The sequence below is a fragment of the Mustela putorius genome, unplaced genomic scaffold, assembly GCF_011764305.1.
Source record: "Mustela putorius furo isolate JIRA1106 unplaced genomic scaffold, ASM1176430v1.1 tig00003869_pilon_pilon_pilon, whole genome shotgun sequence".
Classification (NCBI taxonomy): Eukaryota; Metazoa; Chordata; class Mammalia; order Carnivora; family Mustelidae; genus Mustela; species Mustela putorius.
In genome coordinates this window covers 4887067-4911995 of record NW_025422021.1, presented here as the reverse complement: position 1 = coordinate 4911995, position 24929 = coordinate 4887067, and the positions used below count along the sequence as shown (strand labels likewise).

At 34.2% G+C, this 24929-nt stretch overlaps 1 protein-coding gene across 1 annotated transcript in view; it reads left to right on the top strand.

Moving 5' to 3' along the window:
- The window catches only part of AGPS (alkylglycerone phosphate synthase), a 149603-nt gene that overhangs the window by 104298 nt on the left and 20376 nt on the right, over positions 1 to 24929 (top strand). The window contains exons 15-19 of the mRNA XM_045066947.1: positions 5030 to 5099; positions 6449 to 6510; positions 11395 to 11484; positions 16567 to 16666; positions 18944 to 19001. Of these exons, the coding sequence (XP_044922882.1) occupies positions 5030 to 5099; positions 6449 to 6510; positions 11395 to 11484; positions 16567 to 16666; positions 18944 to 19001 (380 nt within the window). The remainder of the gene's footprint in view (positions 1 to 5029; positions 5100 to 6448; positions 6511 to 11394; positions 11485 to 16566; positions 16667 to 18943; positions 19002 to 24929) is intronic.

The following is a 24929-nucleotide window of genomic DNA, read 5'->3' as shown; positions in this document are numbered from 1 at the left end:
GAATTTCTTTAGTAAAAGATGAAATTAATTAATCTTTCACTTTTCCTCTTTCACAGTACCTTTTCTGGGAATTACTGATTTTTTAACTAAATTAATTAAGAGTAATTGTGCTATAAAAGTTCAGTTAGTAACTGAAAGGCTTAGATTACAGGCTCATCTCTGAATTTATTTTTGAAATGTACGTGTACCTACTTTTTGGTTTCTAAGTTTTGGGAGTTTATACATAATTTGATTTTTAGCTTTTATTTCCTAAAATCCATGGTGTTAGAAAAAATTAAGGTGGTTTAGATGAAAACCTTTTATATCTCAAGTAAATCTTTTATTTCTGTTCTTAAATATTAGAAGTTAAAACTTAAAAAAATTTTTTTATATGTTAAAAAAATTTTTTTAAAAGATGTTGTTTATTTATTTGACGGAGAGAGAGTTCACAAGTAGGCAGAGAGAGAGAGAGAGGAGGAAACAGGCTCCACTCTGAGCAGAGAGCTCAATGCAGGACTTGATCCCAGGACGCTGAGATCATGACCTGAGCCTAAGACAGAGGCTTAACCCACTGAGCACCCAGGTGCTCTATATATTTAAATATTTAATTGGGATTTCAAAATTGTTCAGGAGCACTTGTAGGGAAATGTACACTATAATATTCGAATCATGTTATATAAATAAGGTAAATTTGCTTAGTTTCACCTTAATCCCTTGGTCCTCAACCTACTTCCCACACACACCCTCACACATGGATACACATGTATAGAAATTTTACTTTATGGTATCTTTAAGTTTAATTACAATTCAGAGTAGCCAGCAGAATCATTAGTAGTTAATAATGTGCTACATTTCCTATTGAACTGGGTGGGTAGCATGATGGCAAAATGCCTTTTCATGTGAGGTAAGACATAATTTTTTATAGGGCTTGTCCTGTCTTCTCTTGGATATCACTGCTGATGCCTAGTATATACTAGATGCTTGATTGAACATTTGTTGAAAGAATTAAGGAAACTGAATATTTTTCCCTAACAATTTTTATTCTGTTTCATATATTCCTAACTGCTATGCCCCTCTTTAAACAGTGTATTTTAATCTTTAGGTATTTATCAGAGCCATTTTGTCAGTTTTAATTTGAGCCGCCAACTGTCATGAATTCTGCTGTCATATAATTTGTCTTGTTTTTCCCATGTAATTCCGGTCATTTACAACTTAGAAGTTAAAAATGAACTTCCTTAGGATGAATCCAGGTCTTTTTAGATACTGATACTGAAGCCTCAGAACTATTGAGTTCATTCGAGTTATCTGTTTATATCAAACAAAACATATCAAAATCATCCATTAAAATAGGTTATAGTAAGTGAGATACCTATTTAAAGCAAGGGCAAAACATTAAACCTCAAACTCTGATTGGGGTCTCTTTTTTTGGCTATTATTATTTGGTACTTATTAGTTATGTTATAATTAATTTCTTAATGTGCTTTCATCCTGGTTTCCTTCATTTGGATGCAGGAATCTTCTTATTAACAATTCAGGCTGTCATTAGGCAGATGACTTAGGGCTATTTTGGTTTTGATTTGATTTGATACTTGGAAATATCTTCATATGGTTTTCTAGCAGAAGTCCTGGTTTTCTCTGTGTTTCTCCCTAGGCACTAGTTCTTCGTTGTAATCACTGAAAGATTCAGGGATATTTTTCTTACGTAAGATGCCACTTGTCCAGCCCTTGCTCCCCAATGAATGATTTCTTCTGCATAACTAAAAAGCAGCATAAATTTCTTTCTGCTAAAGTTTGATTAGTTAGTTTAGTTCATGTATTTTATTTTGAATTAGGACATTATTCATCTATCCTTTATTTTCTGTTCTTTTGTTTTATCTTCTGTTCCTACTACCTCATTAGCTTTGAATTGATTATTTTAAATAAAGTACTCCCAACAGTTTAGAACATTTTTAAGTGTTATCTTAGCCATTTTTCCTTTTTTCCTTATACCCCTACCCTAACACTGTTACATACCTTTGAACACGTATGCGCCAATGGAACATAATAGGCAAATGTTGAATAATCATACTTTGGTGGTTTATCTATGTTTGCTAGCAATATACTTTAACTTCTCTAAGGGTTAAACAGAATAAACATTCCCTGTCAGCAATCATGACAGATGTATTGACATTTATCATAGAACTTAAGGTAATGTGTTACTGTTATTTTTAAAGTGTGTGCTTAAGTTGTTTAATGTAATTCAACATGAGAGTGATTAGGTTCACCAGATGGCTCTTTTATATAAAAAGGTTGTCTCTCATTCCTCTTTCATTAGTCTTCCCAGCCCTTTCTCATGAAACAGGTTTAAATTTATTTAAGAACCTTGTTAATTGATGTTTGAGATTTGTGGAGAGGAGTAGGAAGTAAGAGATGGATATTGCTACTTTGCCATAAAGTGGTTTGAACCTTAGTATAATTTTAAAGTTTATCACAAATAGAAAATCTGGAATTAGAAAAATTTTAGACATATTTTATTTAGAATTAATTCTATATAGCTGTCCTCACCAGTGAACCAATTACTACTTGGACCCAAGTTAAATACCAAAATGGCTGCAAAAGGGCAAGTTAGAAGGATTTAATTTTTACACCCTACTCTTGTTTATATATTGTATTTTAAAGTAATCCTGTCTGGAAGATAGAGTTCCGAAAGTTACAAAAAGAGAGAGAAAGAGAGAGAGATCGAAGTTACAGAAAGCTAAATTTGCCAGAAAACCTGTGATTCCGAAAAGCAAGCCCAGAATGACTTTTCTTCTCCTTTGGGATTTATGAATAATTAGAATGACTTTGGTTTTTTCCTGTTTTGGATAAGAAAATGCATGTTTCTGTGTGGTTTGTCACACTGAATCCCAAAGTGAAGCAGATCTTCCCACCCCACCAGATGTTAGAACAGGATCTAAAGAAAAACGGCTCGACATGGGATTGCAAAGTAGGACTTTTTCTCATCCTGATTTAAGAGAGACAGGTCTACTAAATATCCCTACCTGTTACTTCCCACCAAATACATGCTTAGAGTGTGCCTTCTAAGGGATTTCCAGCGCAGGTCTCCTGCACCTTTGCTAGTCTTCACTGTCCTTTCTTTCTGCTGCTAGGCCCAAGATGAATTATTCCTGTTTCCTAGCTCAGTAGTGTTTTTTCTTTCTTGAACTCAGTGTCTGACTCTGCTTCTTATCTACCTGAGGTATAGACTCAGATATTTTCCTCCATGCACGCACTTTTTTTTTTTTTTTAAAGATTTTATTTATTTATTTGACAGAGAGAAATCACAAGTAGATGGAGAGGCAGGCAGAGAGAGAGAAGGAAGCAGGCTCCCTGCTGAGCAGAGAGCCCGATGCGGGACTCGGTCCCAGGACCCTGAGATCATGACCTGAGCCGAAGGCAGCGGCTTAACCCACTGAGCCACCCAGGCGCCCTCCATGCACACACTTTACCACAGCAAACTTCTGACTTGTTTGCTTCTTGTTTTAGAGCTTTATTTGACCTCCTACCTTGACCTTAAATCCATATATATTCAATCCAGAATTATATTATTTCTTCTTACTTTTCACTTTCAACTGATTGACTTTAAGTTTTGTCTTCTTTGGTCATTAACATTTAGTAATACAAACAGGCCCCCCCACCCCGTTTCATTTCATTGTATTTCATTCCATTCCATTGTATTCCAAGACTAGAGCTGCTCCTGTCAAGTGTTTGTCAATTCCCTGGGTGATACTGATTTGTTTATAGGCAGCTGTATTCTAAGTCAGGAAATCTGATTTGGCCCTTACATCTGAGTTTAAAATTGCCTTACAGTATTTATATAGCATAAAGGTACATCTATGAAGTATTACTTACTTACTGCTAAATCCAAGCAAAACTTAGGGGGAAGCAAGAACTTAACTCTAAGGTGTTAATCGAAGCAATAAGAAAATTGATTCTTCCAGAGAAGGCTCAAATAACAGAGGTTCAAGACCTGAGTCTTAGGCAACACTGTGATTAAGGGCTCAGCATCCTGAGACCAAGGAGGTGTAATTATGGCATTCTACAGAGAGACAGAGAAGTTTATCACCCATTATGACCCAAGAAAGTCACATGAAAGTACACTTTTCTTTTTATCTGGTTTTATTGAGGGATTTTTTTCCCCATGGGCACTTTGGGAGTTTATGCTAAGTTTTCATCAGTTGACTAAGAATAGCTAAAATTTAATTTCTCTCTGATGATGGGAACAAGCAAAAGTGAAAGCTCTTTACTGAAGGTAGTAGAATAAGAATGACTTTTACAAAGCAGAGTACTTGGACTGAATTATATGTCATACGGGATTAGTTCTAACTAGATCACCAAATACAGTTCTGTGGATAAAACTACTTTCAAACTGAAATGAATAGTTCATAGTAATAAAACCTTACCTGTTTTCTTGTAATTGTATGTTGCTTCCTAAACTTTAATGTTTCTGTGTACATATATTTTGTCTCATTTAAGTTACAAATTTCATAAAATAAACACTGTGTCTGTTACTTCATATGCAATGTGCATGAGTATGCAAAAAACTTCTTGGCATTTGGAAGATGTAGTCCATCATTGTACATCTTTATATGTGAACAAGACTGTAATGACACATGAATATATGGATAAGAATATATGAATAAAATAAGAGTATTTTAGGTATCTTGTTTTGCTTGTGAAGTTTATTAAAGTTTTCTTAAATTTGTTTCTCCTGGCTAATTCTCTGTTGTCAGAATGGGTAGAAGTAGTTGAGTTCGTATGAGTCAGTTTTATTAGTTTGATAGATAAAAGTTTGAAATTAATGACCAAACTGAAATATTATGTGTTTTTAGCTTTTTGTTACCCAAGTTCATTCTTTTGACAGCTCTTTGATACATTTATGATAAATTAGATTAAAATAAAAATGAGATGCAATGTAATATTTGTTAATCTGTTAAGCAGTTATCTTCGGGTGTCATATTAGTTTGGTTAATTTTATATATTTTTAATAAATACATCTGATATATATTCACAGTTTGTTCTTTAATTACAGTGGATTGGCAGCTGGAGAAGATAATGGACAGAGAGGTTATTTGCTTACCTATGTCATCGCATACATTCGAGTAAGTTACCTCTTATTTCCCTTGTCAGTTTATGTTGCAGACCATACTTTTCCTTTCTTTGAATGAATAAAATTATTTTCTTAAATTTTAATCTAGTATGGTGTATCACATCATTTTACATGAATGGAGGACTAGCTTACAAGTGTTCAGAAGCCCAGTGAAATCTTCCTTATATGTTTTTGAGGAATTTAAAGATTATTTAGGTCATTCTACTCTGACTGGTTCATAATCTCTTCTAAAGATATATAATCTTTCTTTAACTCTTTAAAAATTGGTATTTAACTTGGTTCCAAGTAATTATTGGTTCACTGGTGATGATTTCTATATAAAATTAATTCTAAATAAAATAATTTGTCTAAAATTTTTCTAATTCCAGATTTTCTATTTTTGAGAAACTTTATTAGTCATGTTGACCAAGAGTCTACTATACTATCCGATAGGAAAGCATTATTTCAGAAGTTTATTCATTTATTTCGTTTTGTTTTTCTACTTTGGCTGTAATAAACTCAAGTTTTGTAGTTGTTTTTGCTCTTACTAGGGTTACATTTTGAAAATATTGCTTTTTTTTATGTAATTTGAAGGGTCTTATTTTAAAAAGTCATTTCTCAAATGTCCTACTGAGAATTTAACTTTCCCAAGTGCTGAATTTTCTAAATATTCACTTGGAAATTGTTCTGAAGGGAATACATAAACTTATATAAAATTTGTTTTTACTTCTCTAAGAAAGCTTGGATTGTATTCTCATTTTAAAAATAACTTAATCCTTTGGGCACCTGGGTGGCCTAGTCAGTTAAGCAACTATCTGCCTTCAGCTCAGGTCATGATCCCAGGGTCCTGGGACTGGCCCCATATTGGGCTCCCTGCTCTGCAGGGAGCCTGCCTCCCCTCTGCCTCTACCTGTCACTCTGCCTACTTGTGCTCTCTCTCTCTCTGTCAAGTTAATTTTTTTTAAAAAGTCTTAAAAAAAAAATTTAATCCTTGGTAAGATCTAAATTTTAGGTTGCAGTGAAGTTGAAGCATATACGTTTTCCTGGGCATGTACACAGACAGTTCTTAGAGACTCCATTCCTTGGAGAAATATTTAAATTCCTGCCATGTGTCAAGCACATTGCCTGGTACAAGGGTACAGAAGACAGCAAGACAGACAAAGTTCCTGTCCTCCTAGAGGTTATAGCTCACTCTCAGGGCCACTTTCTAGTGCTTTTATGGAGTGGAGAGTAAAGAGCAGTGGAGGTTACATTAGAAACAGGTAATATTAAAAATTATGTGACATACTAGCAATATGACAATAGTATTCATTCTTCTGTGCCTGTTGTAATATCTTGATTTTTGTATATATGTTTTGACAGGACTTGGGCTTGGAATACTATGTATTAGGAGAGTCTTTCGAGACTTCTGCTCCTTGGGACAGGTAAAATATAATAAAATGTCTAATATTATTCAAATATGCTATAGGAGTTGCTGAAATAATATATTTTTGTATATGAATATATGAATTTTTAAATTTTTGTAAAGGAGCTCTTTTATTTAAATTAATATCTTTGGGGGGCGCCTGGGTGGCTCAGTGGGTTAAAGCCTCTGCTTTCGGCTCAGGTCATGATCCCAGGGTCCTGGGATCGAGCCCCACATTGGGCTCTCTGCTCAGCAGGGAGCCTGCTTCCCCCTCTCTCTCTGCCTGCCTCTCTGCCTACTTGTGATCTCTCTCTATCAAAAAAATAAATAAGATCTTTAAAAATTAATTAATTAATTAATATATTTGGGATGCCTGGGTGGTTCCAGCCAGTTGAGTATCTGACTCTCTCTTTCAGTTCAGGTCATGAGATTGAGCCCCAGCATTGGGCTCTTGACTCAGCAGAGGGTCTACTTTAAATTCTCTCTCTCCCTCTCTCTCTCCCCTCCCCTCCACTCGTGTTCTCTCTCTAAAATAAATAAATATTTAAAAAAATCAGTATCTTCTTCAGAATGTCAGATTTGTGAGCCTTTTTGTTTGTTTGAGGCAGATTTGTCCATGTCCCATAGAAGAAGAAAATATTATTGGAGTCTATGTTTTAAAGAATCTTATTGAGCACTTAAGTGTCAATGTATAGTTTCACTAGCTTTGGTGTAAAATTTTAAGGGCTTAATAGCTTAAACATCCTCTGAAAAGTCCCCCCAAATTTTAAAACCACTTCTCTTGTAATAAATGATTTAGCTTTTGATATTTGTAGGGGTATTATTAAGTAAGATTTTAACTTGTATTTCAGTGATTTCTAAAAGAAATCCAGCTTAAGATATTATGTACAATTTCTGTTTTTTGCATTATACACATGTACATACAGATACTGGTTAGGGAATTGATAATAAAAACTGATGAACAAATGTGAGATATTAAAAATGAACTTTTGAGTTAACTCATTCAGTAATAAAAATTCTTAAGACTGTTAGTACATTTTTGTCTGAGTATGCCTTACATTTTACTTTTTCTTTATAAAATATACAAATTATTTTAAAGCTATTATAAAGTAAATTAGATATAACAGATCCATCCCCATGAATCCACCTGTAGATATTACATATCTTAACATTTTTTTTCTACTCTAACCTCTTTACTCCCCTCCCCCAGAAAACTTTTTACTTTTCTGCATTCATTTTTTATCTACTCTGGGTTCTAACTTTTGGTGCATGGATGTTCATAGTCCATGCATTATAAAACAGTGATCAAGTGTATAGTACCAATCTGTTACTTAGTTTTTGATGTGATATTTTAACAAGGGGATAAATCTTATAAATAAAAAAAAATCAACTTTCTGACATCTGAACTTTTGAACAGCAAATATCATTTGGCAGCTATTCATAGTTGTCTCAAAGACCATTTTAGTCTTTTATATATTTACTTGCTGGGAACGGTAGGTTAGTGTAGTGTTAACTTCTTCAGCATTATCAATTTCCTCATCCGTTACTATTAGTTGATGATTGCCATTTGTCTTTCTATTCTTGGAACTATGGAAGCTAATCACTTCTATCTTTTCACTATTTAAATCCTTTTCTTGTGTATTTTTTATATATTTATTTTACTCACTGACAGTATTTTTTATACAGGGTTATATATTTGTTTTGTTTTCATTTAAAACAATATCATCAGCTGAAGTTTTCTTAAATAAAATTAATGGAAAGCAGCTACATTCCTGACATAAAATTTACTTGTTACCCATTCAGCAACTTGCTTTTTCTTTCAAACATTTAGCTAGGTAGAGACCATGTTTAGCAGAAACCCATGGGATCAGTCTTCAACTTTCACACATTAGTAGATTGCTAGGCCTTTTCATGCATAAGTCTCTCACAGGATTATTGGTATTTCTCTGTAGCCTTGGCTATACCTGTTAAGTGCTCAATGAATATTCTGCTGAGTCCTATGAGTGAACTCTGGAATGGTGTAAGAATACAGCCTAGGGGCGCCTGGGTGGCTCAATGGGTTAAAGCCTCTGCCTTCAGCTCAGGGTCCTGGGATCGAGCCCCATGTCGGGCTCTCTGCTCAGTGGGGAGCCTGCTTCCTCCTCTCTCTCTCTGCCTGCCTCTCTGCCTACTTCTAATCTCTGCCTGTCAAATAAATAAATAAAATCTTTAAAAAAAAAAGAATACAGCCTATAAAAATAGCTGTCTAAAAGGTCTGAATTGGAGATTTAAAGATTTTGGAGACTCACTGGCATGAAATTTGGGATTAAAACCAAGAGAGTAAATATAAACCCTTATAGGTAGTATAGGTGAATCGAAAAAAAAGAGGGCCTGAGAATGAATTCCAGGGAATCCCAGCATTTAAGGGATGAGCATACAAACAAGAGCTAGCAAAAGAAAATAATATCTAGAGGATTTGGAGGAAAACCAGTGATGTGAGAGAAGCCCAAGGAAATTTTTTTTTTTCAAATAGGAAGTAATCAACAGGGTTAAATTTGCTAATAGGTCAGGTAAGAATTTAAAAGTATACACAGTTATTTTCTTTCCCATAGGATGATCAGTCCAAATGGACTGAACTTTGTACAAGTTCTATGAGAGAATGCTTTCGGAACCCCCTCTGTATAAATCATTTCTAGAAAGTATCCCATTAAGGATTTTAACCATTTAGTCAAGTTCTTGGTTCCATCTACTCTTATTACTACTGTAGGTTATTATTATTATTGTTATGTAACAAATTAATGTTATGTAAAAAATTCTGTCTTCTAGAGTCATGATAAAGAACTTGTTTATAAATTTATAATCTTTATTAACCCCTGTAGCTCTTAAAGTTTAGTAGCTTTAATTTATATTTCAGGTATTTGTTTTATAAGTTGGAATTTCAAAATAATGACACAATAAATTCCAATAATCCAAATACTTTTACAAGAAGTATTTAAAAGCATACATCCTATCATTCCATAATTGAGGCATAAACTTAATAAATCATGTTTGCCTGGAACTCTCATAAAATCAATCAGAATTTATAAAGCTTGCAGATACCATATTAAAAAAAATTTGACATGCTATTGCAGTAGCTAATAAAATACTAAAATCCCATATTTATATTTTAATGTATATTCTTTGTTCTAATTGGAAGTATAAGTAACTTTAATGTGTTTAAGAAAGCATAGTCCATGTAAATATTAGTTTTTTAAATCAGATTGGTTCTCACACAGTCAAATCAGTCTTTAGACTAGAGATGGCCCAGCCTTTTGAGTTTCTTTGTTATCTTTTCTGTTCTCCTGATTCTAAAAAGACCAAGATTTAAAATACAGTCAGTGTCAGTGTGTAGCCAGAGTGTTTATTGGAGAATAAGGTGGCTTATATGTCCCTTAGGAGCTTTATTTTCCAAAACAAATGGAATATGTAGTAATAACAAAATGTTATAGCTCATATTAAAAAAAATAGATTAATCTTTTATCTGTCAAATCTTTTGTCTCTGGATCTCCACCCTGGAAGCTCTGATTGACATCCATTTTCTATTTCAGAACTTTTTCCTGAGCTTGTTCCCCAAATATGGATACGTCACCATTATATCTCCTCCACTCCCAAATAGGACCTTAAAAATTATATCAAAAACTAAACAACAAGGGGCGCCTGGGTGACTCAGTTGTTAAGCTTCTGGCTTTGGCTTAGGTCATGATCCTTGCCAGGGTCCTGGGATCCAGCCCAGTTCCCCCCTCTGTGGGAAGCTGCCTTCTCCCTCTCTCACTCCCTCTGCTTGTATTCCCTCTCTCGCGATCTCTCTCTATCAAATAATAACTAAAATCTTTAAAAATAAATAAATAAATAAATCAAGCCTAAGCTTCTCTTTATTAAAAAAAAAAACACTAAATAACAAAAGAAATCGAATACCTTCATATTTTAAAACAAGTGTGTATTTTAGTTAATAGTGATGTCCTTTGGTCAGTTTCTTAGTTTTGACAAATCTGTCATGGTTAATATAATATGTTAATGTTAGAGGATACTCGGAAAAGAGGAACTCTTTGTACTGTTTTTGTGATTTTTCTGTATCTAAAACTATTTCAAATTAAAAGTTTATTTTAATAAAAAGTTTATTTAAAATTTAGAAAAAAGGATTGACATTTTGAATATTATCAATCCCCTCTTCCCTTTAAGAACTATTTCTTGGGGCGCCTGGGTGGCTCAGTGGGTTAAAGCCTCTGCCTTCGGCTCAGGTCATGATCTCAGGGTCCTGGGATCGAGCCCCACATCGGGCTCTCTGCTCTGCGGGGAGCTTGCTTCCTCCTCTCTCTCTGCCTGCCTCTCTGCCTACTTGCGGTCTCTCTCTGTCAAATAAATAAATAAAATCTTTTATTAAAAAAAAAAAAAGAACTATTTCTTACCTGTCTGTTTTCATTGACTTTTAATATCAGTCTAGCCATAGCTTTACACATAGTTCATGTCCAGTAAGTCTTTGTTTAGCTGTATTTTAGCTCGGTGATTAACAGTAGGCTATTGGACATTTGGTATAACATCAATGACTACTATTTTTATATTAAGGGAAATGTTTTAGACATGGACACAGGTTGGTATTCCTATAAACCCAGAATTGAGTTTTCATTAACGTGTTCATTATGGCTTTTTTAAAGCTTTTCAAATCTTGTAATTAAATTTTTTTTGAAATTGGGCTTGCCTAAATATAAGAAACCGCCTTCAGGAGGCTTGAGTATGCTTTTCTGACTTCTGTCTTTCTTATGGCAAAAAAAGAAAGAACTTTGCTCCTTTGAAGTTATAAGTTGAAGGATGCCAGGTAAACTAACATCTATTCACATTTTTGAAAATTTTTTGAAAATTTCATATTGTGTTCAATGATGTTTTCTAGGGTTGTGGATCTCTGCAGAAATGTAAAAGAGCGAATAACAAGGGAATGCAAAGAGAAGGGTGTTCAGTTTGCTCCTCTTTCTACCTGCAGGTGAGTTGTTGTTGTTGTTGTTATACTACTTACCCTGAAAAGAAAAACAAACCACATTTTCTAATTGGTGGAGAAATGTAATTTGCCAACTGAGGAATATCTTCAGTCTATTCCATTTAGCAAGTTTTCCTAAACTTCCCTTTTGCCACCTTCTTAGGACTGGGCCACTAGGATTTTAATGCAGTCCTTAGGGCTTTAGGAGTAGGATACCTTTCCATAAGTGAGCCTTCTACCCTACTGGAACAGCATGCTAGTGCAGAGCCAAACCTTGGAGCTCTTGGAATAAGTAAAGGACTCCCGCTTCGTTCACTGAAGCTGTAAATCACACATCTATTCAAGAAAGTATAATTTAATACACACTCAACATAACTTTTTCTTCAATAGACAAAAGTTAAAAGCACCACTTTGTTATTGATTAAATGAATGGGCATAGAATAAAGGAATGAGTGGAACAAAATATCCAAATAAAGATTAAGTCGTTGTTTTCGACGGCAATGGAAATGTTCTTTGTCTCCCCTGTCTATTTCGGTAGCCACAAGCCACATGTGGCTGTGGAGCTGTTGACATGTGACTGTGGAACTGAATTTTAAGTTTTATTTAATTTCAAATAATTTAAATTTAAAACACTCCATGTGGCTGATATCTTCCACAGTGGGCAGTTAACTGAAAGTCTTGACCTCTTTGTTAGATAGCAGCAGTCCAAAAGGAGGTTTTTCTTGAGATGGGGCACTTTGTAGTCAATCTTTTCTTATTAAAAGACCTGTGTAAAACACCAGAAGATTAAATGTATGAAGACTGAATCAAGCTTGACTTATCTATAAAGTTATAGAATTAATTGGAATGGAGAATAAAGGGAAATTAGGGGAGATTATGTGAAGGGGATCCTTGAAGTAAATGATACAGTAGTTATCTAGCACTTTAAAATTTTTTAAACATTCTATGTTACATAACTTCCTCTCCTGTGTGTGTGTGTGTGTGTGTGTGTGTGTGTATGTGGTTTTCAGGAATGTAACTCAATATTTATTATTGAAATAAACCCAAAAATTACAATAGAAGCAAAATTAGAAGTTAAGGTAATTTGGGAAATAATGTAATATCCTTATTGTTAAGTGTACCTGATGCGGGACTCTAAACAACAAATATGCTTGACCAAAATACCATTTCCGTATATTTCTATTTGTGATGCTTGTTCTGATTTGCTCAGAATCACTTAATCTTAGCCTGGGAAGGCAGATCTGGGCCTAATCCAGATCGAGAACCAGACCCTGCTGGCCAGCTGTGTGGCCATGGCAACTTCCTGTTTACTTTTAAATTTCTTTGTTTTGTAACACTACATGTATATGACAGGTGAAGGCGCTGTTTTGCTGTGTATTAGTAATTTAATCTCTGAGCTCAGAGTTTATCATTAGTAAGGCAGTGTAATACCATCTACTTGATGAGTTTGTGAGTCTGAAATGTGAGAGAGGGCATGTGAAGGGCTTTATGAATACCATTGAATTGTTGTGAGGTCATTACATGAAACTTGAGGTAGACAACCTATACTAGTGCTAGTGAGGAAAATTTAGGTACTGTTTTTCTTCGCCAATGACAAATCCTCATGAAGGCATCCAGTTGTTAAGTCCTCTTTAATATTTTAATGTAGCATGATAATTTGCATATATTTCATTTGTAAGACTACAAATATTTCTATGCTTTTCAGACTGCTATTTCTTTTGATTTTTTTTTTCTGTCTTTTATATCCTCATCTCATACTTCCCTACTACCAGATTATATTTCTTAGTTCTACTTATTGCCCCCTTTGGGACACATATCTTTCAGAATTTACTAAATTTTTATGCTTTTGCTGGGATAAGAAAGCAAAATTCTAACATGAGATCTGAGGAAAGCCTCTTTCTTAGACATTAAATGTTCATGTCAGCTTGAAAGATCTACTTGAAAATGTGTTTTTGGCTTCTGTGTGGGAGGGAGAATATCAGGGTTTGATGACATTTCAGGAAGTACTGAACCTATGTATTAATTTACGTATTAACATGTTTTAGAACAAGTGTATTTGGGGATGAATCTAAAAACACAAAAGCTCAAAATGTGGATTAGTGACTGGTCATTTGATATCTAAAGGAAGGGAAAATCGGGGCCTTGCTTTGTACAATAAAGAACTTATAACTTGATAAACCTGCTGGTGGCCTAGTGACTGATCTTGGAGAGAACTTCTCCAAATAAAGGTGTAACGATATACACCTTTCTTTCTCCTTCTCTATCTCTCTCTTTCTTCCTCTCTCTCTCTCTCTTTCTTTCTTTCTCTTTTTTTTAATTTGGAGATGTCCTTTAAAGTAAGTTTTTTATCTTAAAGTCTAAGAAAAAATTTTCTGTTCGTTTATATTATAAACCCAAATTGATGCTTAATTCTTTTGGTGGCCTGGTCTGTCATGCCTCCTATTGTAATACTGAAAGCAAATCAGGCCTAATAATCCAAAAGTCATTTGTTACCCGTAAAATTTGAAATACTTTAAATAATGGAATCTATATTTTTGTAGTTGAGAATTTTTTTATTCCTTTGTTTTACCAAGTAGCGACTTAATAGATTTTGTCCCCTCTTTCTTCTTCTGCCCCACCTTTCTATTTCTCTGTCCAGGCTTCTCCCCTTCCATTATGAGAATATCACTGTGACAAACCACTTACTGAAAGTTATTGGGAAGTAAAATATTCTGCCCTCAGGATAGCACAAGTCTTGGATCTTCAAAAGGAACTCATAAGGGCTTTAACTAAGGCTCTTTATTATGTATTGTAGGTAGATAGACTAAATTTGACATATGTCATTTATTAAGCAGCTGTTTTTTTAAGAATGATTTTCTGATAAAAGCTTAAATGCTCAGCTTCTGTGATCATTTTATAAAACCAAAATTTAGAATGTACAGTCTAATTATTTGAATAGTTTTGGTAAGGAATTTTAAATATAGTTCTTGTATCTCATACTTGATAAAATTAATGTTTAACCAGAGTTTGATTTTAGTTTAGTTTGATTTGAGCTGCTTAATAGTGTGGGCCAAGGAGGTTATTGTGGTGTTGAATGTAAATGTTGAATGTGTGAGATACATTTTTTAAACTATTTTAAAAAATTTATTCTAAAATTAACTTGAAATAATTATAGCTCTCATTGAAATCAAAGGTCCCAAGGAAAATAATTAGCTGTAGGGTATATTTATTGGGCTCATTCATTTCATTTCTGTCTATTAAAATGTACTTTAGGGGTGCCTGGGTGGCTCAGTGGGTTAAAGCCGCTGCCTTAGGCTCAGATCATGATCACAGGGTCCTGGGATCAAGCCCCACAATGGGCTCTCTGCTCAGCAGGGAACCTGCTTCCTCCTTCTCTCTCTCTGCCTGCCTCTCAGCTTACTTGTAATTTCTGCTTGTCAAATAAATAAATAAAATCTTTAAAAAAAAATGTACTTTATACTGGAATAGAAATTCTAATCCTAAATTATGGGAAGGAATTCCTGGCCAGTGAGTCTAACATAAGGGAAGGAATTCCTGGCCAGTGAGTCTAACATAAGAACTCCAAAAATTTATTAGAAATTAAAGAATAATATAATGACCTTGGCAGGCATGCTATCACTTGTCCAGATAATTTTGGAAGCTCTTGGCATTTAAGTGTCTTAAATAATAGAATTGTTCTATTAAAAGGTATAGACCTACCTGAGTCAGTTTCTGAAGTAGATCCAAATTGAGGTTTTCAAAAAAATGTTTATTATTTTTACTTTGTCTTTGAGTTACTGATCAGTGAAACTTTGTTATATGACTTTTAGAAGCCTGTTTATCTATTGAAACTGAACTCTGTGGTATAGATCCTAGATTTGTTGGAAGGTAGCAATGCTCTGTTAGCATTTAGTTGTATTTTCTATTTATTGATATTGATTCAAATATGAGTGATACATATTTTATTAATTGCTATCAACTCATTTCATCCAGGTATCCTTTCAATGTATTTAAATTTGATTATTCCTAAATGATAGTGCCCTCATTGTTAAAACTGTTCTCCAGTTTTTCTTAAACTTTGCAAATCTGATACTTAAAATGTAAACATTCAAGGGATCTTTTTTATGAGTGTGAATTAACACTAGAAGAAACACACAGCTGGCAAATTGACAGTAGCATTGTTAAACAGTTCATTTCTTCTGTTCTGAGGCACCTAACATTTGGCCTAAAAGGCCATTAAAATTTTAGATTAGATTGTTTGTATTGTTGTAGTAAAAAGAGTATTTCCTCTGTATGCTCCTTCTGTTAAATTAAATTCTTTGTAGGAACCTCTGTAAATTGCACTCACAGATCTGACTATGATTATCTTAGCCCTCTTCTAAATGCTTCACCTAATTGCATTTTGAAAGCCCAGATATATGTCATATATATGATTTAATAATCTAATGTGCTTGGTATCATTTGTAAACACATATATAACATGCACACATATGGGGCCTAGAGTGTAAAACCTTCAGAGACAGTATTTTAAAGCCTTGTCACTGCATTTGATCTGATCATTCAATTTGTTTCCAAAGTTCTTAATAATTATTAATATGAAGTTAGTGAAGATGCTGTATTTTACCCAGCCTGATCATTTTTGGTATTTGAACATTTCTCTTATTTCCAAGGTTTATGTTCTCATGCCTATTTTGTTGACTTTGAGCAAGTTTAGAAGGCTTATGATGGATCACCAAGTCCCATCTAGTCTGTTTGGGGACTTCATTAACTTCCCTATACTTTGTAACAAAACCAAACCAAACCAGTCTCTTCTGAGGAGGTAGGGTTTTTGTTTATTTCAGATCAATTGGAGAAATGTACATTGTTTTTAATTTTTTAAATTCTTTGGGTAATAATCCAGATTTACTAAAAAAAAAGTTGTTAAAAATAGCACAGTTAGTTCCTGTGTTTCCTTCATCCACCCAATCTCCATTCCTTCCATGGAGTTAAGAGTCTGGGTAGAGAATGAGATTATGGCTTAAGCAGATTAAATGATTTTACCTTTACATTTCTAAATGTTAAATCTGATTTCACTTAACATCTTGTGGGAATTGTCTCTTTGTTTTTTAGGGTGACGCAGACTTACGATGCAGGTGCATGTATCTATTTCTACTTTGCCTTTAACTACAGGGGAATAAGTGACCCACTGACTGTGTTTGAACAAACAGAGGTAATTTTGCATACATGAGTATACTTTTATATTCTTTTATTAATTTAAATAAACTTTCCTATCAATTTGTGAATTTTAGTTTGACTCTCTTTAATCACTCAATGGCTTACCTGGTTGGTAGTTTATAGAAATGAGAAGCGTATTTGGTGTACTGAGTTGTATACTGAATTGTGAGTTTAAAAGTAATATTCTCTAGAGATGTTAGAATTAATATTCTGTAGCCTGTGATTCTTTGGTTGTTACTTACAGGATATGAAACCTGATTAACTTAACTAGGAATCCTTGATATCACTTTGGCAATTCATCCATTTGCTTATGGCGGCTGCACTTGAAGTCAGCAGCCCTGATCTTCTTGCTTTTTGTTGCTGTAATATCCTCATTCTAGTTTTAAAATTTTTGGTTTGTTATAGCTATACATAGGCCACTGAGGTTCATTTACTGCTAGTTTCTGTTAACATGCCTTCAGTGGCCTTAAGATTCCAATTGTCATTACAAGTATGCCTAGAGTTGAGACAGACTAGACTACGGAGGAACTGGGAAGAGATTGAGGTTTGTTAAAACCTTAGGTGTGCTCCCGTTTAAAGTAGTGTTTAAAACCTAGTGTCTTAGTGTTATTGCGTGCCTGCCAAAGGTAGCACCATGCAGTGATTTTCAGTGCCACACTTTTAGATTCAAACAGTAGCAGGGTTTGTTTGGCTGCCTCCTATGCCTTTTTTTTTTTTTTTTTAAACAGCTTTTTTGAAGTATAATTGAAATACAGAAAACTGCATGTATTTGGAATGTACATTTTGATGAGCTTTGCATATGTTTACACCTGTGAAAATATCACGTCAATCAAAATAATGAACGTATTTATCACCCCCAAAAGTTCAAATACTTTTCCATCAGTTTAGCCTTTCAATGTTTTGGTTACCTTCTGACTACTCAAAGGCCCTGTCCCTGTAGTACTGTACTGCAAGAGTGAAATTATTCCTTTTTCCTGATCCAAACTGCAATTCTCTAAGCTCTACTAATTTCAAATAGTTATTGCCTTATTTAAAATTATTTGTTTAATTAATGTAATGATTTATTAAATTTAAAATAGTTATTTAAAATAATTTGTTAGAAGGTATAATGCTAGCATTTTTTTGGATTAATTTGAGAAACCCTAAATCCTCAGTGATGAGGGTTTATATAAGTTGCTTTGCAATGAGATATGGTCCATCTGTCCTGCCTGGGCCCTCTTCTACCCTGGCCTAATTCCTGATAGTTATACACACCTGAGTAATTCTGAGTTCTAGGCACTGTAGCTATTTCATCTCATGGCTGGTATATACTCATGAATTGAATGTAATTCTACTTCTGTTCCTTTTTTCCACTCTGCACTTCAGTCATTCTCTATTTTCCTTTAAGTGTTTATTTTTCTAACCTTAATGCTCTATAAGGAGATTAATCAGGGTCAAACATGTTAGGAGGAGAAAATAAGGGGGTTTTTTTGCACTTAAATAGGTCTGACCATAATTTGTCCCAGGAATTGACCTATGAAATGTTCTGGGTGTGATGCATAAACAATGAATCTTGGAACGCTGAAAAAATAAAATTAAAAAAAAAAAGTAATGTTCTTCATAAGGGCTTTTCTGGTTGATCTCTGGTAGCTTTGCAAGTGATTTTGAGTCTGATGCCCACCTTATGATATTTGGTGAGCAGTTTAACCATCTAAGCCTCATTTCCTTTGTCTGTGAAATATGGATAGTTGTAATTATCCCATAAGGCTGTAGTGGAAAATAAATGAGTTGCTGCAGGTAAATTGCTTACTTTTGTAGACATAAAATAAGCAGTTAAATGTTAAAATAAGCAGTTAAAATAAATGTGGGTTAGTAACATTTGTTGGTATAGTGAGATGTTTACTTCAGAGTAGGACTTGAATGTCTTCACAAAACTTTTTATTATTATTAACAATGAGGTGCTCCTGAATTGATCATTTTTCTTCTTCTTGTTTTCTAGAATCTTGAAGTGACTGTTGTAGACATTGTGACCATTCACTGGGAAAAAAAAAAAAAAAACAACCAGGGGGGGGGAAAAAGCTAGGCTGCATATTTTAATTGTTTCTATTTAATTGTTTAATATTTAATTGTTTAATTGGGTTAAATGTAGGTAACCCAAGAGAAAGAAAAATTAGGCTTCCAGTTTGTTATTTAACCCAGGAAGTATGTGCCTCCTTTGGGAGCTGGGTTTTACTCTTTCCCTGCAAAGTGAAACCTAAGTAGCAACTGTTTGTTGTGTTGTTTCCAAATACAGGCAGCTGCTAGAGAAGAAATCCTTGCTAATGGAGGGAGCCTGTCGCATCACCATGGAGGTAGAATTTCTAATATTCCTACTGTTAAAAATAATTGGTTTGATAAAGTGCTGGGGAGAGCCACAACAGTATGTAATTTGAGGGCACCTGATATTTCTTGAGAATTTGTATGTCTGTCATTGAGGTAGCCTAGAGTTGTGGTGGTAATCCAGAGACGAAATATTAAACATTACTGTTCTTCTTTTAAAGTATAAAATCCTTTTTCTCTAATTTAGACACAAATTAATTACTTGGCCATGCTTTAGATGTTAAAACAGAAATGAGTCAACATTTTAATTTCTGCATCATAGATATTTATTGTTTTCTGAGCTCTTACATGTAAATCAGTTTGACTTTCGGATTGTTTTTTTACTTCCTGACTAGGTTTTTAACATGTTGTCAGTATCAGGTAACAAAATAAATACTGGTCAGATCATGTTACAATAAAACTTCAGTAATTTATTTCCATTTTCAGGTTCTAGGCCCATAGGTCTTTATTTGTTAAAGATTCCCAAGTTTGATGAAATGATTTATTTTTAGAAATTATTGACTTGAACTTGAATGTAGCTAGGTTTGATTATGTATTTATTAAGATTCTGCCTCATTTAAATAGAAATCTTATTTTTATTGTATTTCTCATATTTTTGTTTTCTTTGTGCTCAAAAATTATAGCTGCATAGAAAAAACTCTAAACTAGCTGGTTTCCTCAAGTGCTTAGAAAAAGAAACTAGGTAAGCCTAAATACAAAGTATATTTCATATGTGCTGGTAAAATGAAGATGCTTTTCCTTTGCCAGCTTGCCCTCTTCTAAACTTTTAAATATTGGAGTGTCCTCCAGGACTCCTCACTGAGCCAGTTTGTTCTTCTCTGTTGACTTCGATGGTGATGACCTCAGTCCCAGGACTTAAAGATATGCTGATGATTCTCAGCTACCAGGAAGCATCACCACCAGGGCATTCTAGTTCAAATTACTTTCTTTCTGCAGAGACTTTTGCAGTAGCATGTTAGCTGGTCTGTCTACTGCCACTCTTGATCCCTTACTGTCATTTCTGTTGCTGCCAGAGTAATCTTTTCCCAAAATTCAGTGCTTTCTCCTCACACTAAAAATAAAATCCAAACTCCTTATCAGGACCTTCAAGGATATAAATGTTTCTGTCTCTACATCCACATCTCTTCCTACTTTTTTACTCTAGTAACATTGGCTTTTTTGCTATTCTTCAGACATACCAGCCCCCTTTCCCCTGCAAAGGGGAAATCCCCAGATTTCCTTAAATCTTAAAAGCCTGCAAGGCTTTTGCTGTTTCTTTTCTTTTTTTTTCTGATGTTCTTCCATTCTCTTGTTTTTCCCCCAGATGTTTTCATGGCTCACTTTCCCATCGTTTAGTTCTCTGATAAAAATGTCAGCTTCTTAAGGGTATCCTCCCTGTTCTTTTGTTTAGTTTCTGTGTTCCTCATTTGAATAAGTTCAGTGAGGTTACTGACTTTATCTTGTTCATCACTGTGTTTTCCAGTCCCTAAAACAGTGACTACTGGCTCTTCTGTATAGTAGATGCTCAATGAATATGTTAAGTGAGTGGCTAAGTGCCCAAGTGCTCACAGAATTTGGAGCAGTTTTGCAAATTCGCAGATAGCTCTGAGTCATTCATATTAAAATGGCTATAGTCTCATTGCTAATTTATCTTCAAATATTTAATGGTCAGGCCTTGTTTGAATATGGGGTCATGTTTAATGATGAAAAGACTCAGTTTATTCCATAATATTTCTTTTTTTTTTTAAGATTTTATTTATTTATTTAACAGAGTGAGATCACAAGTAGGCAGAGAGGCAGGCAGAGGGAGAGGGGGAAGCAGGCTCCCCACTGAGCAGAGAGCCTGATGCGGGGGCTCCATCCGAGGACCCTGAGATCATGACCTGAGCCAAAGGCAGAGGCTTAACCCACTGAGCCACCCAGGCACCTCATTCCATAATATTTCTGAGAAAATATATTAGAGCCAGTTATTCAGTAGAAAAGTAGGGTAAAATAAGGTGCATTTCTCTACAACTGTATAACAGCAGCCATTTTAATATTCTTCCATAGATGCATTATGTACATAAGGTTCCGTTCAAACTTTGTCTTAAAGCAAATAAAAGGTTGGGAGGCTTATAAACAAGGCGAAAGAACATAGACATTGGTATCAAATCTGTATTTGACTCCTGGTTCTTGCACTTAACTAGCTGGTGACCTTAAGGAAATAACTTCTCTGAGCTGGTGTTCTCTTCTGAAATAGAATTAATAGTACCTACCTTGTATATTAATACATTTAAAATAATAACTTAAAATACAATTATTATAAGAGTTACATGTGATATGTAAAGCATCTAAGGTGCCGTGCATATAGTAGGCACTTAAAAAAAAAAAAAACAAAAAAAACCCAGTGGCTTAAAAAAATAGCAATAGACAACTCCAAATGGAAACTCTGGTTTATATTCTTAACTGTTGAAGAAAGGATTACAGTTTATATGAAAGGGATACATTCATACATTTAAGGTATAGGATACAACAATTGTCCTAACATATTTTCAGTTGTAACCTGCAGTTGGTCTCATTCTATAGGAAATTCTCTTATAATCTGTATGAAAGAAATTTCCTTCACACTCTTGGCTACAAAATATGCTATACAAAAATGTCTACTCTCATAAATGCCTCCTGCTTAAAAGTTAATCATCTAATTTATAAATGTCAAATATCCTCTGCTGTTCAGTATAGTTTCATAAAACAGAAACCTTTCTAGATAAATTTGAAATTGAATAGGTTTAATTGTCCTGCTAAAACTTAACTAATGACAGAGCTTTTGAGAGATCACTTCTTTTTATGTGAAGAAAAGATTTTCCTTAATTTGCATCCTGAACTTAAAACTCAAGTTGACCTCATAGTGTCATCTTTATTTACTGACCTTCAGGCAGTGTCACGACATTCTCAGTACCATTTTTGAGTTCAAGAGTAGAAGGGCTGGCGGTTGGGAGAATATTGATGCAATTTCTCTTAGAGGGTTTGGCCTGTAATTGTGATTAATAATGGTTGCTTTCACTATCTGGAAACAGACAGGCTGATTTGTCTGCCTACAATCATGCTGTGATAAATGGAGCTATTTTAACTCTGGTTTTGTGTATCAAAGAAAACAGATGTAGTCTGGAACTGGGGGCTATAGGAAATATAAAGCCTGCTTAACTTAATCTTCATAGTGCTTGTTTTTATAACCGACGAGCTGGTCAGTTTAAAGAGTTTTTACCAGCCATGTCCTTAATTTCAATTTATGACTTAAGTTTTTACCTAATATTATACCTAAGTCCTTGTCAGGAAGTATAATTCTTTGATTAAATAAAACCAGTCTTAGTTTAAATATTGGTGTTTTTACCTAGCCAAAATTATTTCCTATTGTTCAGAGAATAACTGTGGGGCAGCTGCTCCAAGGTTTTGTTTGTTTGTTTGTGGTCTTAACAGAATCCAGTAGTATCAGAAACTTTAAAAAAGTAAAAAAGAGACGACTCAAAAGAATGAGCAAAAGATTGGCTTCAAAGCCCTTTGTTAAAACCGTAGTGTGAAATAAAAGACATACATATTGGAAAGGAAGAAATAAAATTCTTACTATTAATAGGTGCCATAATTGTCTATGTAGACAATCCCAAAGAATCTATAAAAACAAGATATGCAGAATTTAAGAGCATACATAAAAATAAATCACGTTTCTAATATTAAGAACAAAGATAGAGAAACCAAAATTTAAAATACAATGCCATTTCCAGTTGCTTCAAAGAAAATGAAGTGAACATAAATCTAACAAAATTTGTACATACTTAGGCATAAATCTAACAAAATATATACAGGATCAGTATTCCGAGAATTATAGTACATTGATGAAAAAAATCAAAGAAGATAAATTAATGGAGAGACCGTGTTCATGGATTGGTTGAAAACTTGACGTAGTGAAGACAGCCATTTCCAGATTTACGTATTTGTTCAATGTGATTCCTATAAAAATTTCAGCAAAATTTTTAGTAGGTACATTAAAGATTATTCTAAAATGTATATGGCAAGACAAAGGAACTAGATAGCCAAAACACTTAGGAAAAACAATTATGAAAAAGAAGACTAAAATCATAGGAATCTATCTACCTGATTTCAAGTCTTAATATTGTAGCTCTAGTAAAATCAGGATTGTGCTGTTGGAAGAGAGAGAGAAACATCGTCAGTAGAACAGAATAGAAAAGTCCCCCGACCCATAAGTATGTCCAGCTGATTTTGATAACAATACAGAAGTAACCCAGTAGAGGAAGTATATAGTTTTTCAACAAATGGTCCTGTAGTAAGTGGACATCCATAAGCCAAAAAAAGAATCTTGACCTGAATTTCAATATCATATACCAAAATTAACTCAAAATAGTTAACAGACTTAAATATGAAACATAAAATAATAAAGCTTTTAGAAGAAAACAAGAAAAAAATCTTCAGGGTCTAGAGTTAGCCAAAGAGTTCTTAAGCTGGTCGCCAAAAGTTTAGTCCTTTAAAGGAAGAGTTGATAAATTGGATCTCATCAAAATTAAAAATGTTTGCTCTGTGGAGGACTCTGATAAGTGGATGAAAAGTTGAGCTACAGAGTGGTAGAAAAAACATGCAAACCACATGTCCAACAAAAGACCTATGTCTATCATATATAAAGAATTCTCAGGGCTCCTGGATGGCTTAGTGGGTTAAAGCCTCTGCATTTGGCTCAGGTCATGATCCCAGGGTCCTGGGAGCAAGCCCCTCATCGGGCTCTCTGCTCAGCAGGGAGCCTGCTTCCCTTCCCCTCTCTCTGCCTGCCTCTTTGCCTACTTGTGATCTCTGTCTGTCAAATAAATAAATAAAATCTTAAAAAAAAAATTCTCAGAATTCAAGAGTAAGATGCAAACAATCCAATTAGAAAGTGGGCAAAAGATACAAAGAATTTCACTAAAGAGGATATATAGGTGGTAAATAATCACATGAAAAGAGGCTCAACATCATTAGCTATTAGGAAAATGCAAATTAAAGCCACAAGGGAAATCACTATACACATATCAGAAAGCTAAAATTTAAAAATAGTGACAATATCAAATGCTGGTGAGATATGAATAAACTAGATCAATAATACATTGCTGGAAGGGATGTGAAGTGGTATAGCCACTCTATAGACACTTTGGCAATTTTTTATAAAATCAAACATGCAACTAGCATTTAACCCAACAATTATACTCTTATGTATACCAGGGGATTGTATAGCAGGGTATTAAACTCTTAGGCTCACACAAAAACTTCTGCGTGAGTATTTAGAGCAGCTTTACCCAATATATAGTCCCAAACTAGAAACAGTGTAGATGTCCTTCAGCTAGTGGTTTGGTACATCCATACCATGACAATTCCTCAGCAATATGAAGGAACCAACTATCAGTGCATGCAACAACTTGGGTAATTCTCCAGGGAATTATGATGAGTAAAAGAAAGCCAATCCCCAAAGATTACATACAATACAATTCTATTTCTATGACATTTTTGAAGTGACTGAATTACAGAAATAGAGAACAGATTAACAGTTTCCAGGGGTCGGTTGTGGGGAAGGGGTGACTGTAGAACAGAAAACACTGGTATCCTTGTCGTGATGGAATTGTTCTGTATCTTGACTATATCAATATCAGTATCCTGGTTGTGATTTTGATCTTTTGATGCCTACCAGATGAGTATAGCTTTTCCAATATTGATTATCAGATTACCATAATATGGCAGAAAGTTTTGTCCTTTAAATTAATTTTTTTTCTTTTGGTTCCTTCTTTGTGACTGGCTTTTTCTCACAAAACTAATATTTTTCCACTGAAGTAATCTTGTAAATAGAGTTCAAAACCAGCCAATTTTACCCATAATTTCACTGAACATTTAATTATTACAGCTGTATCATA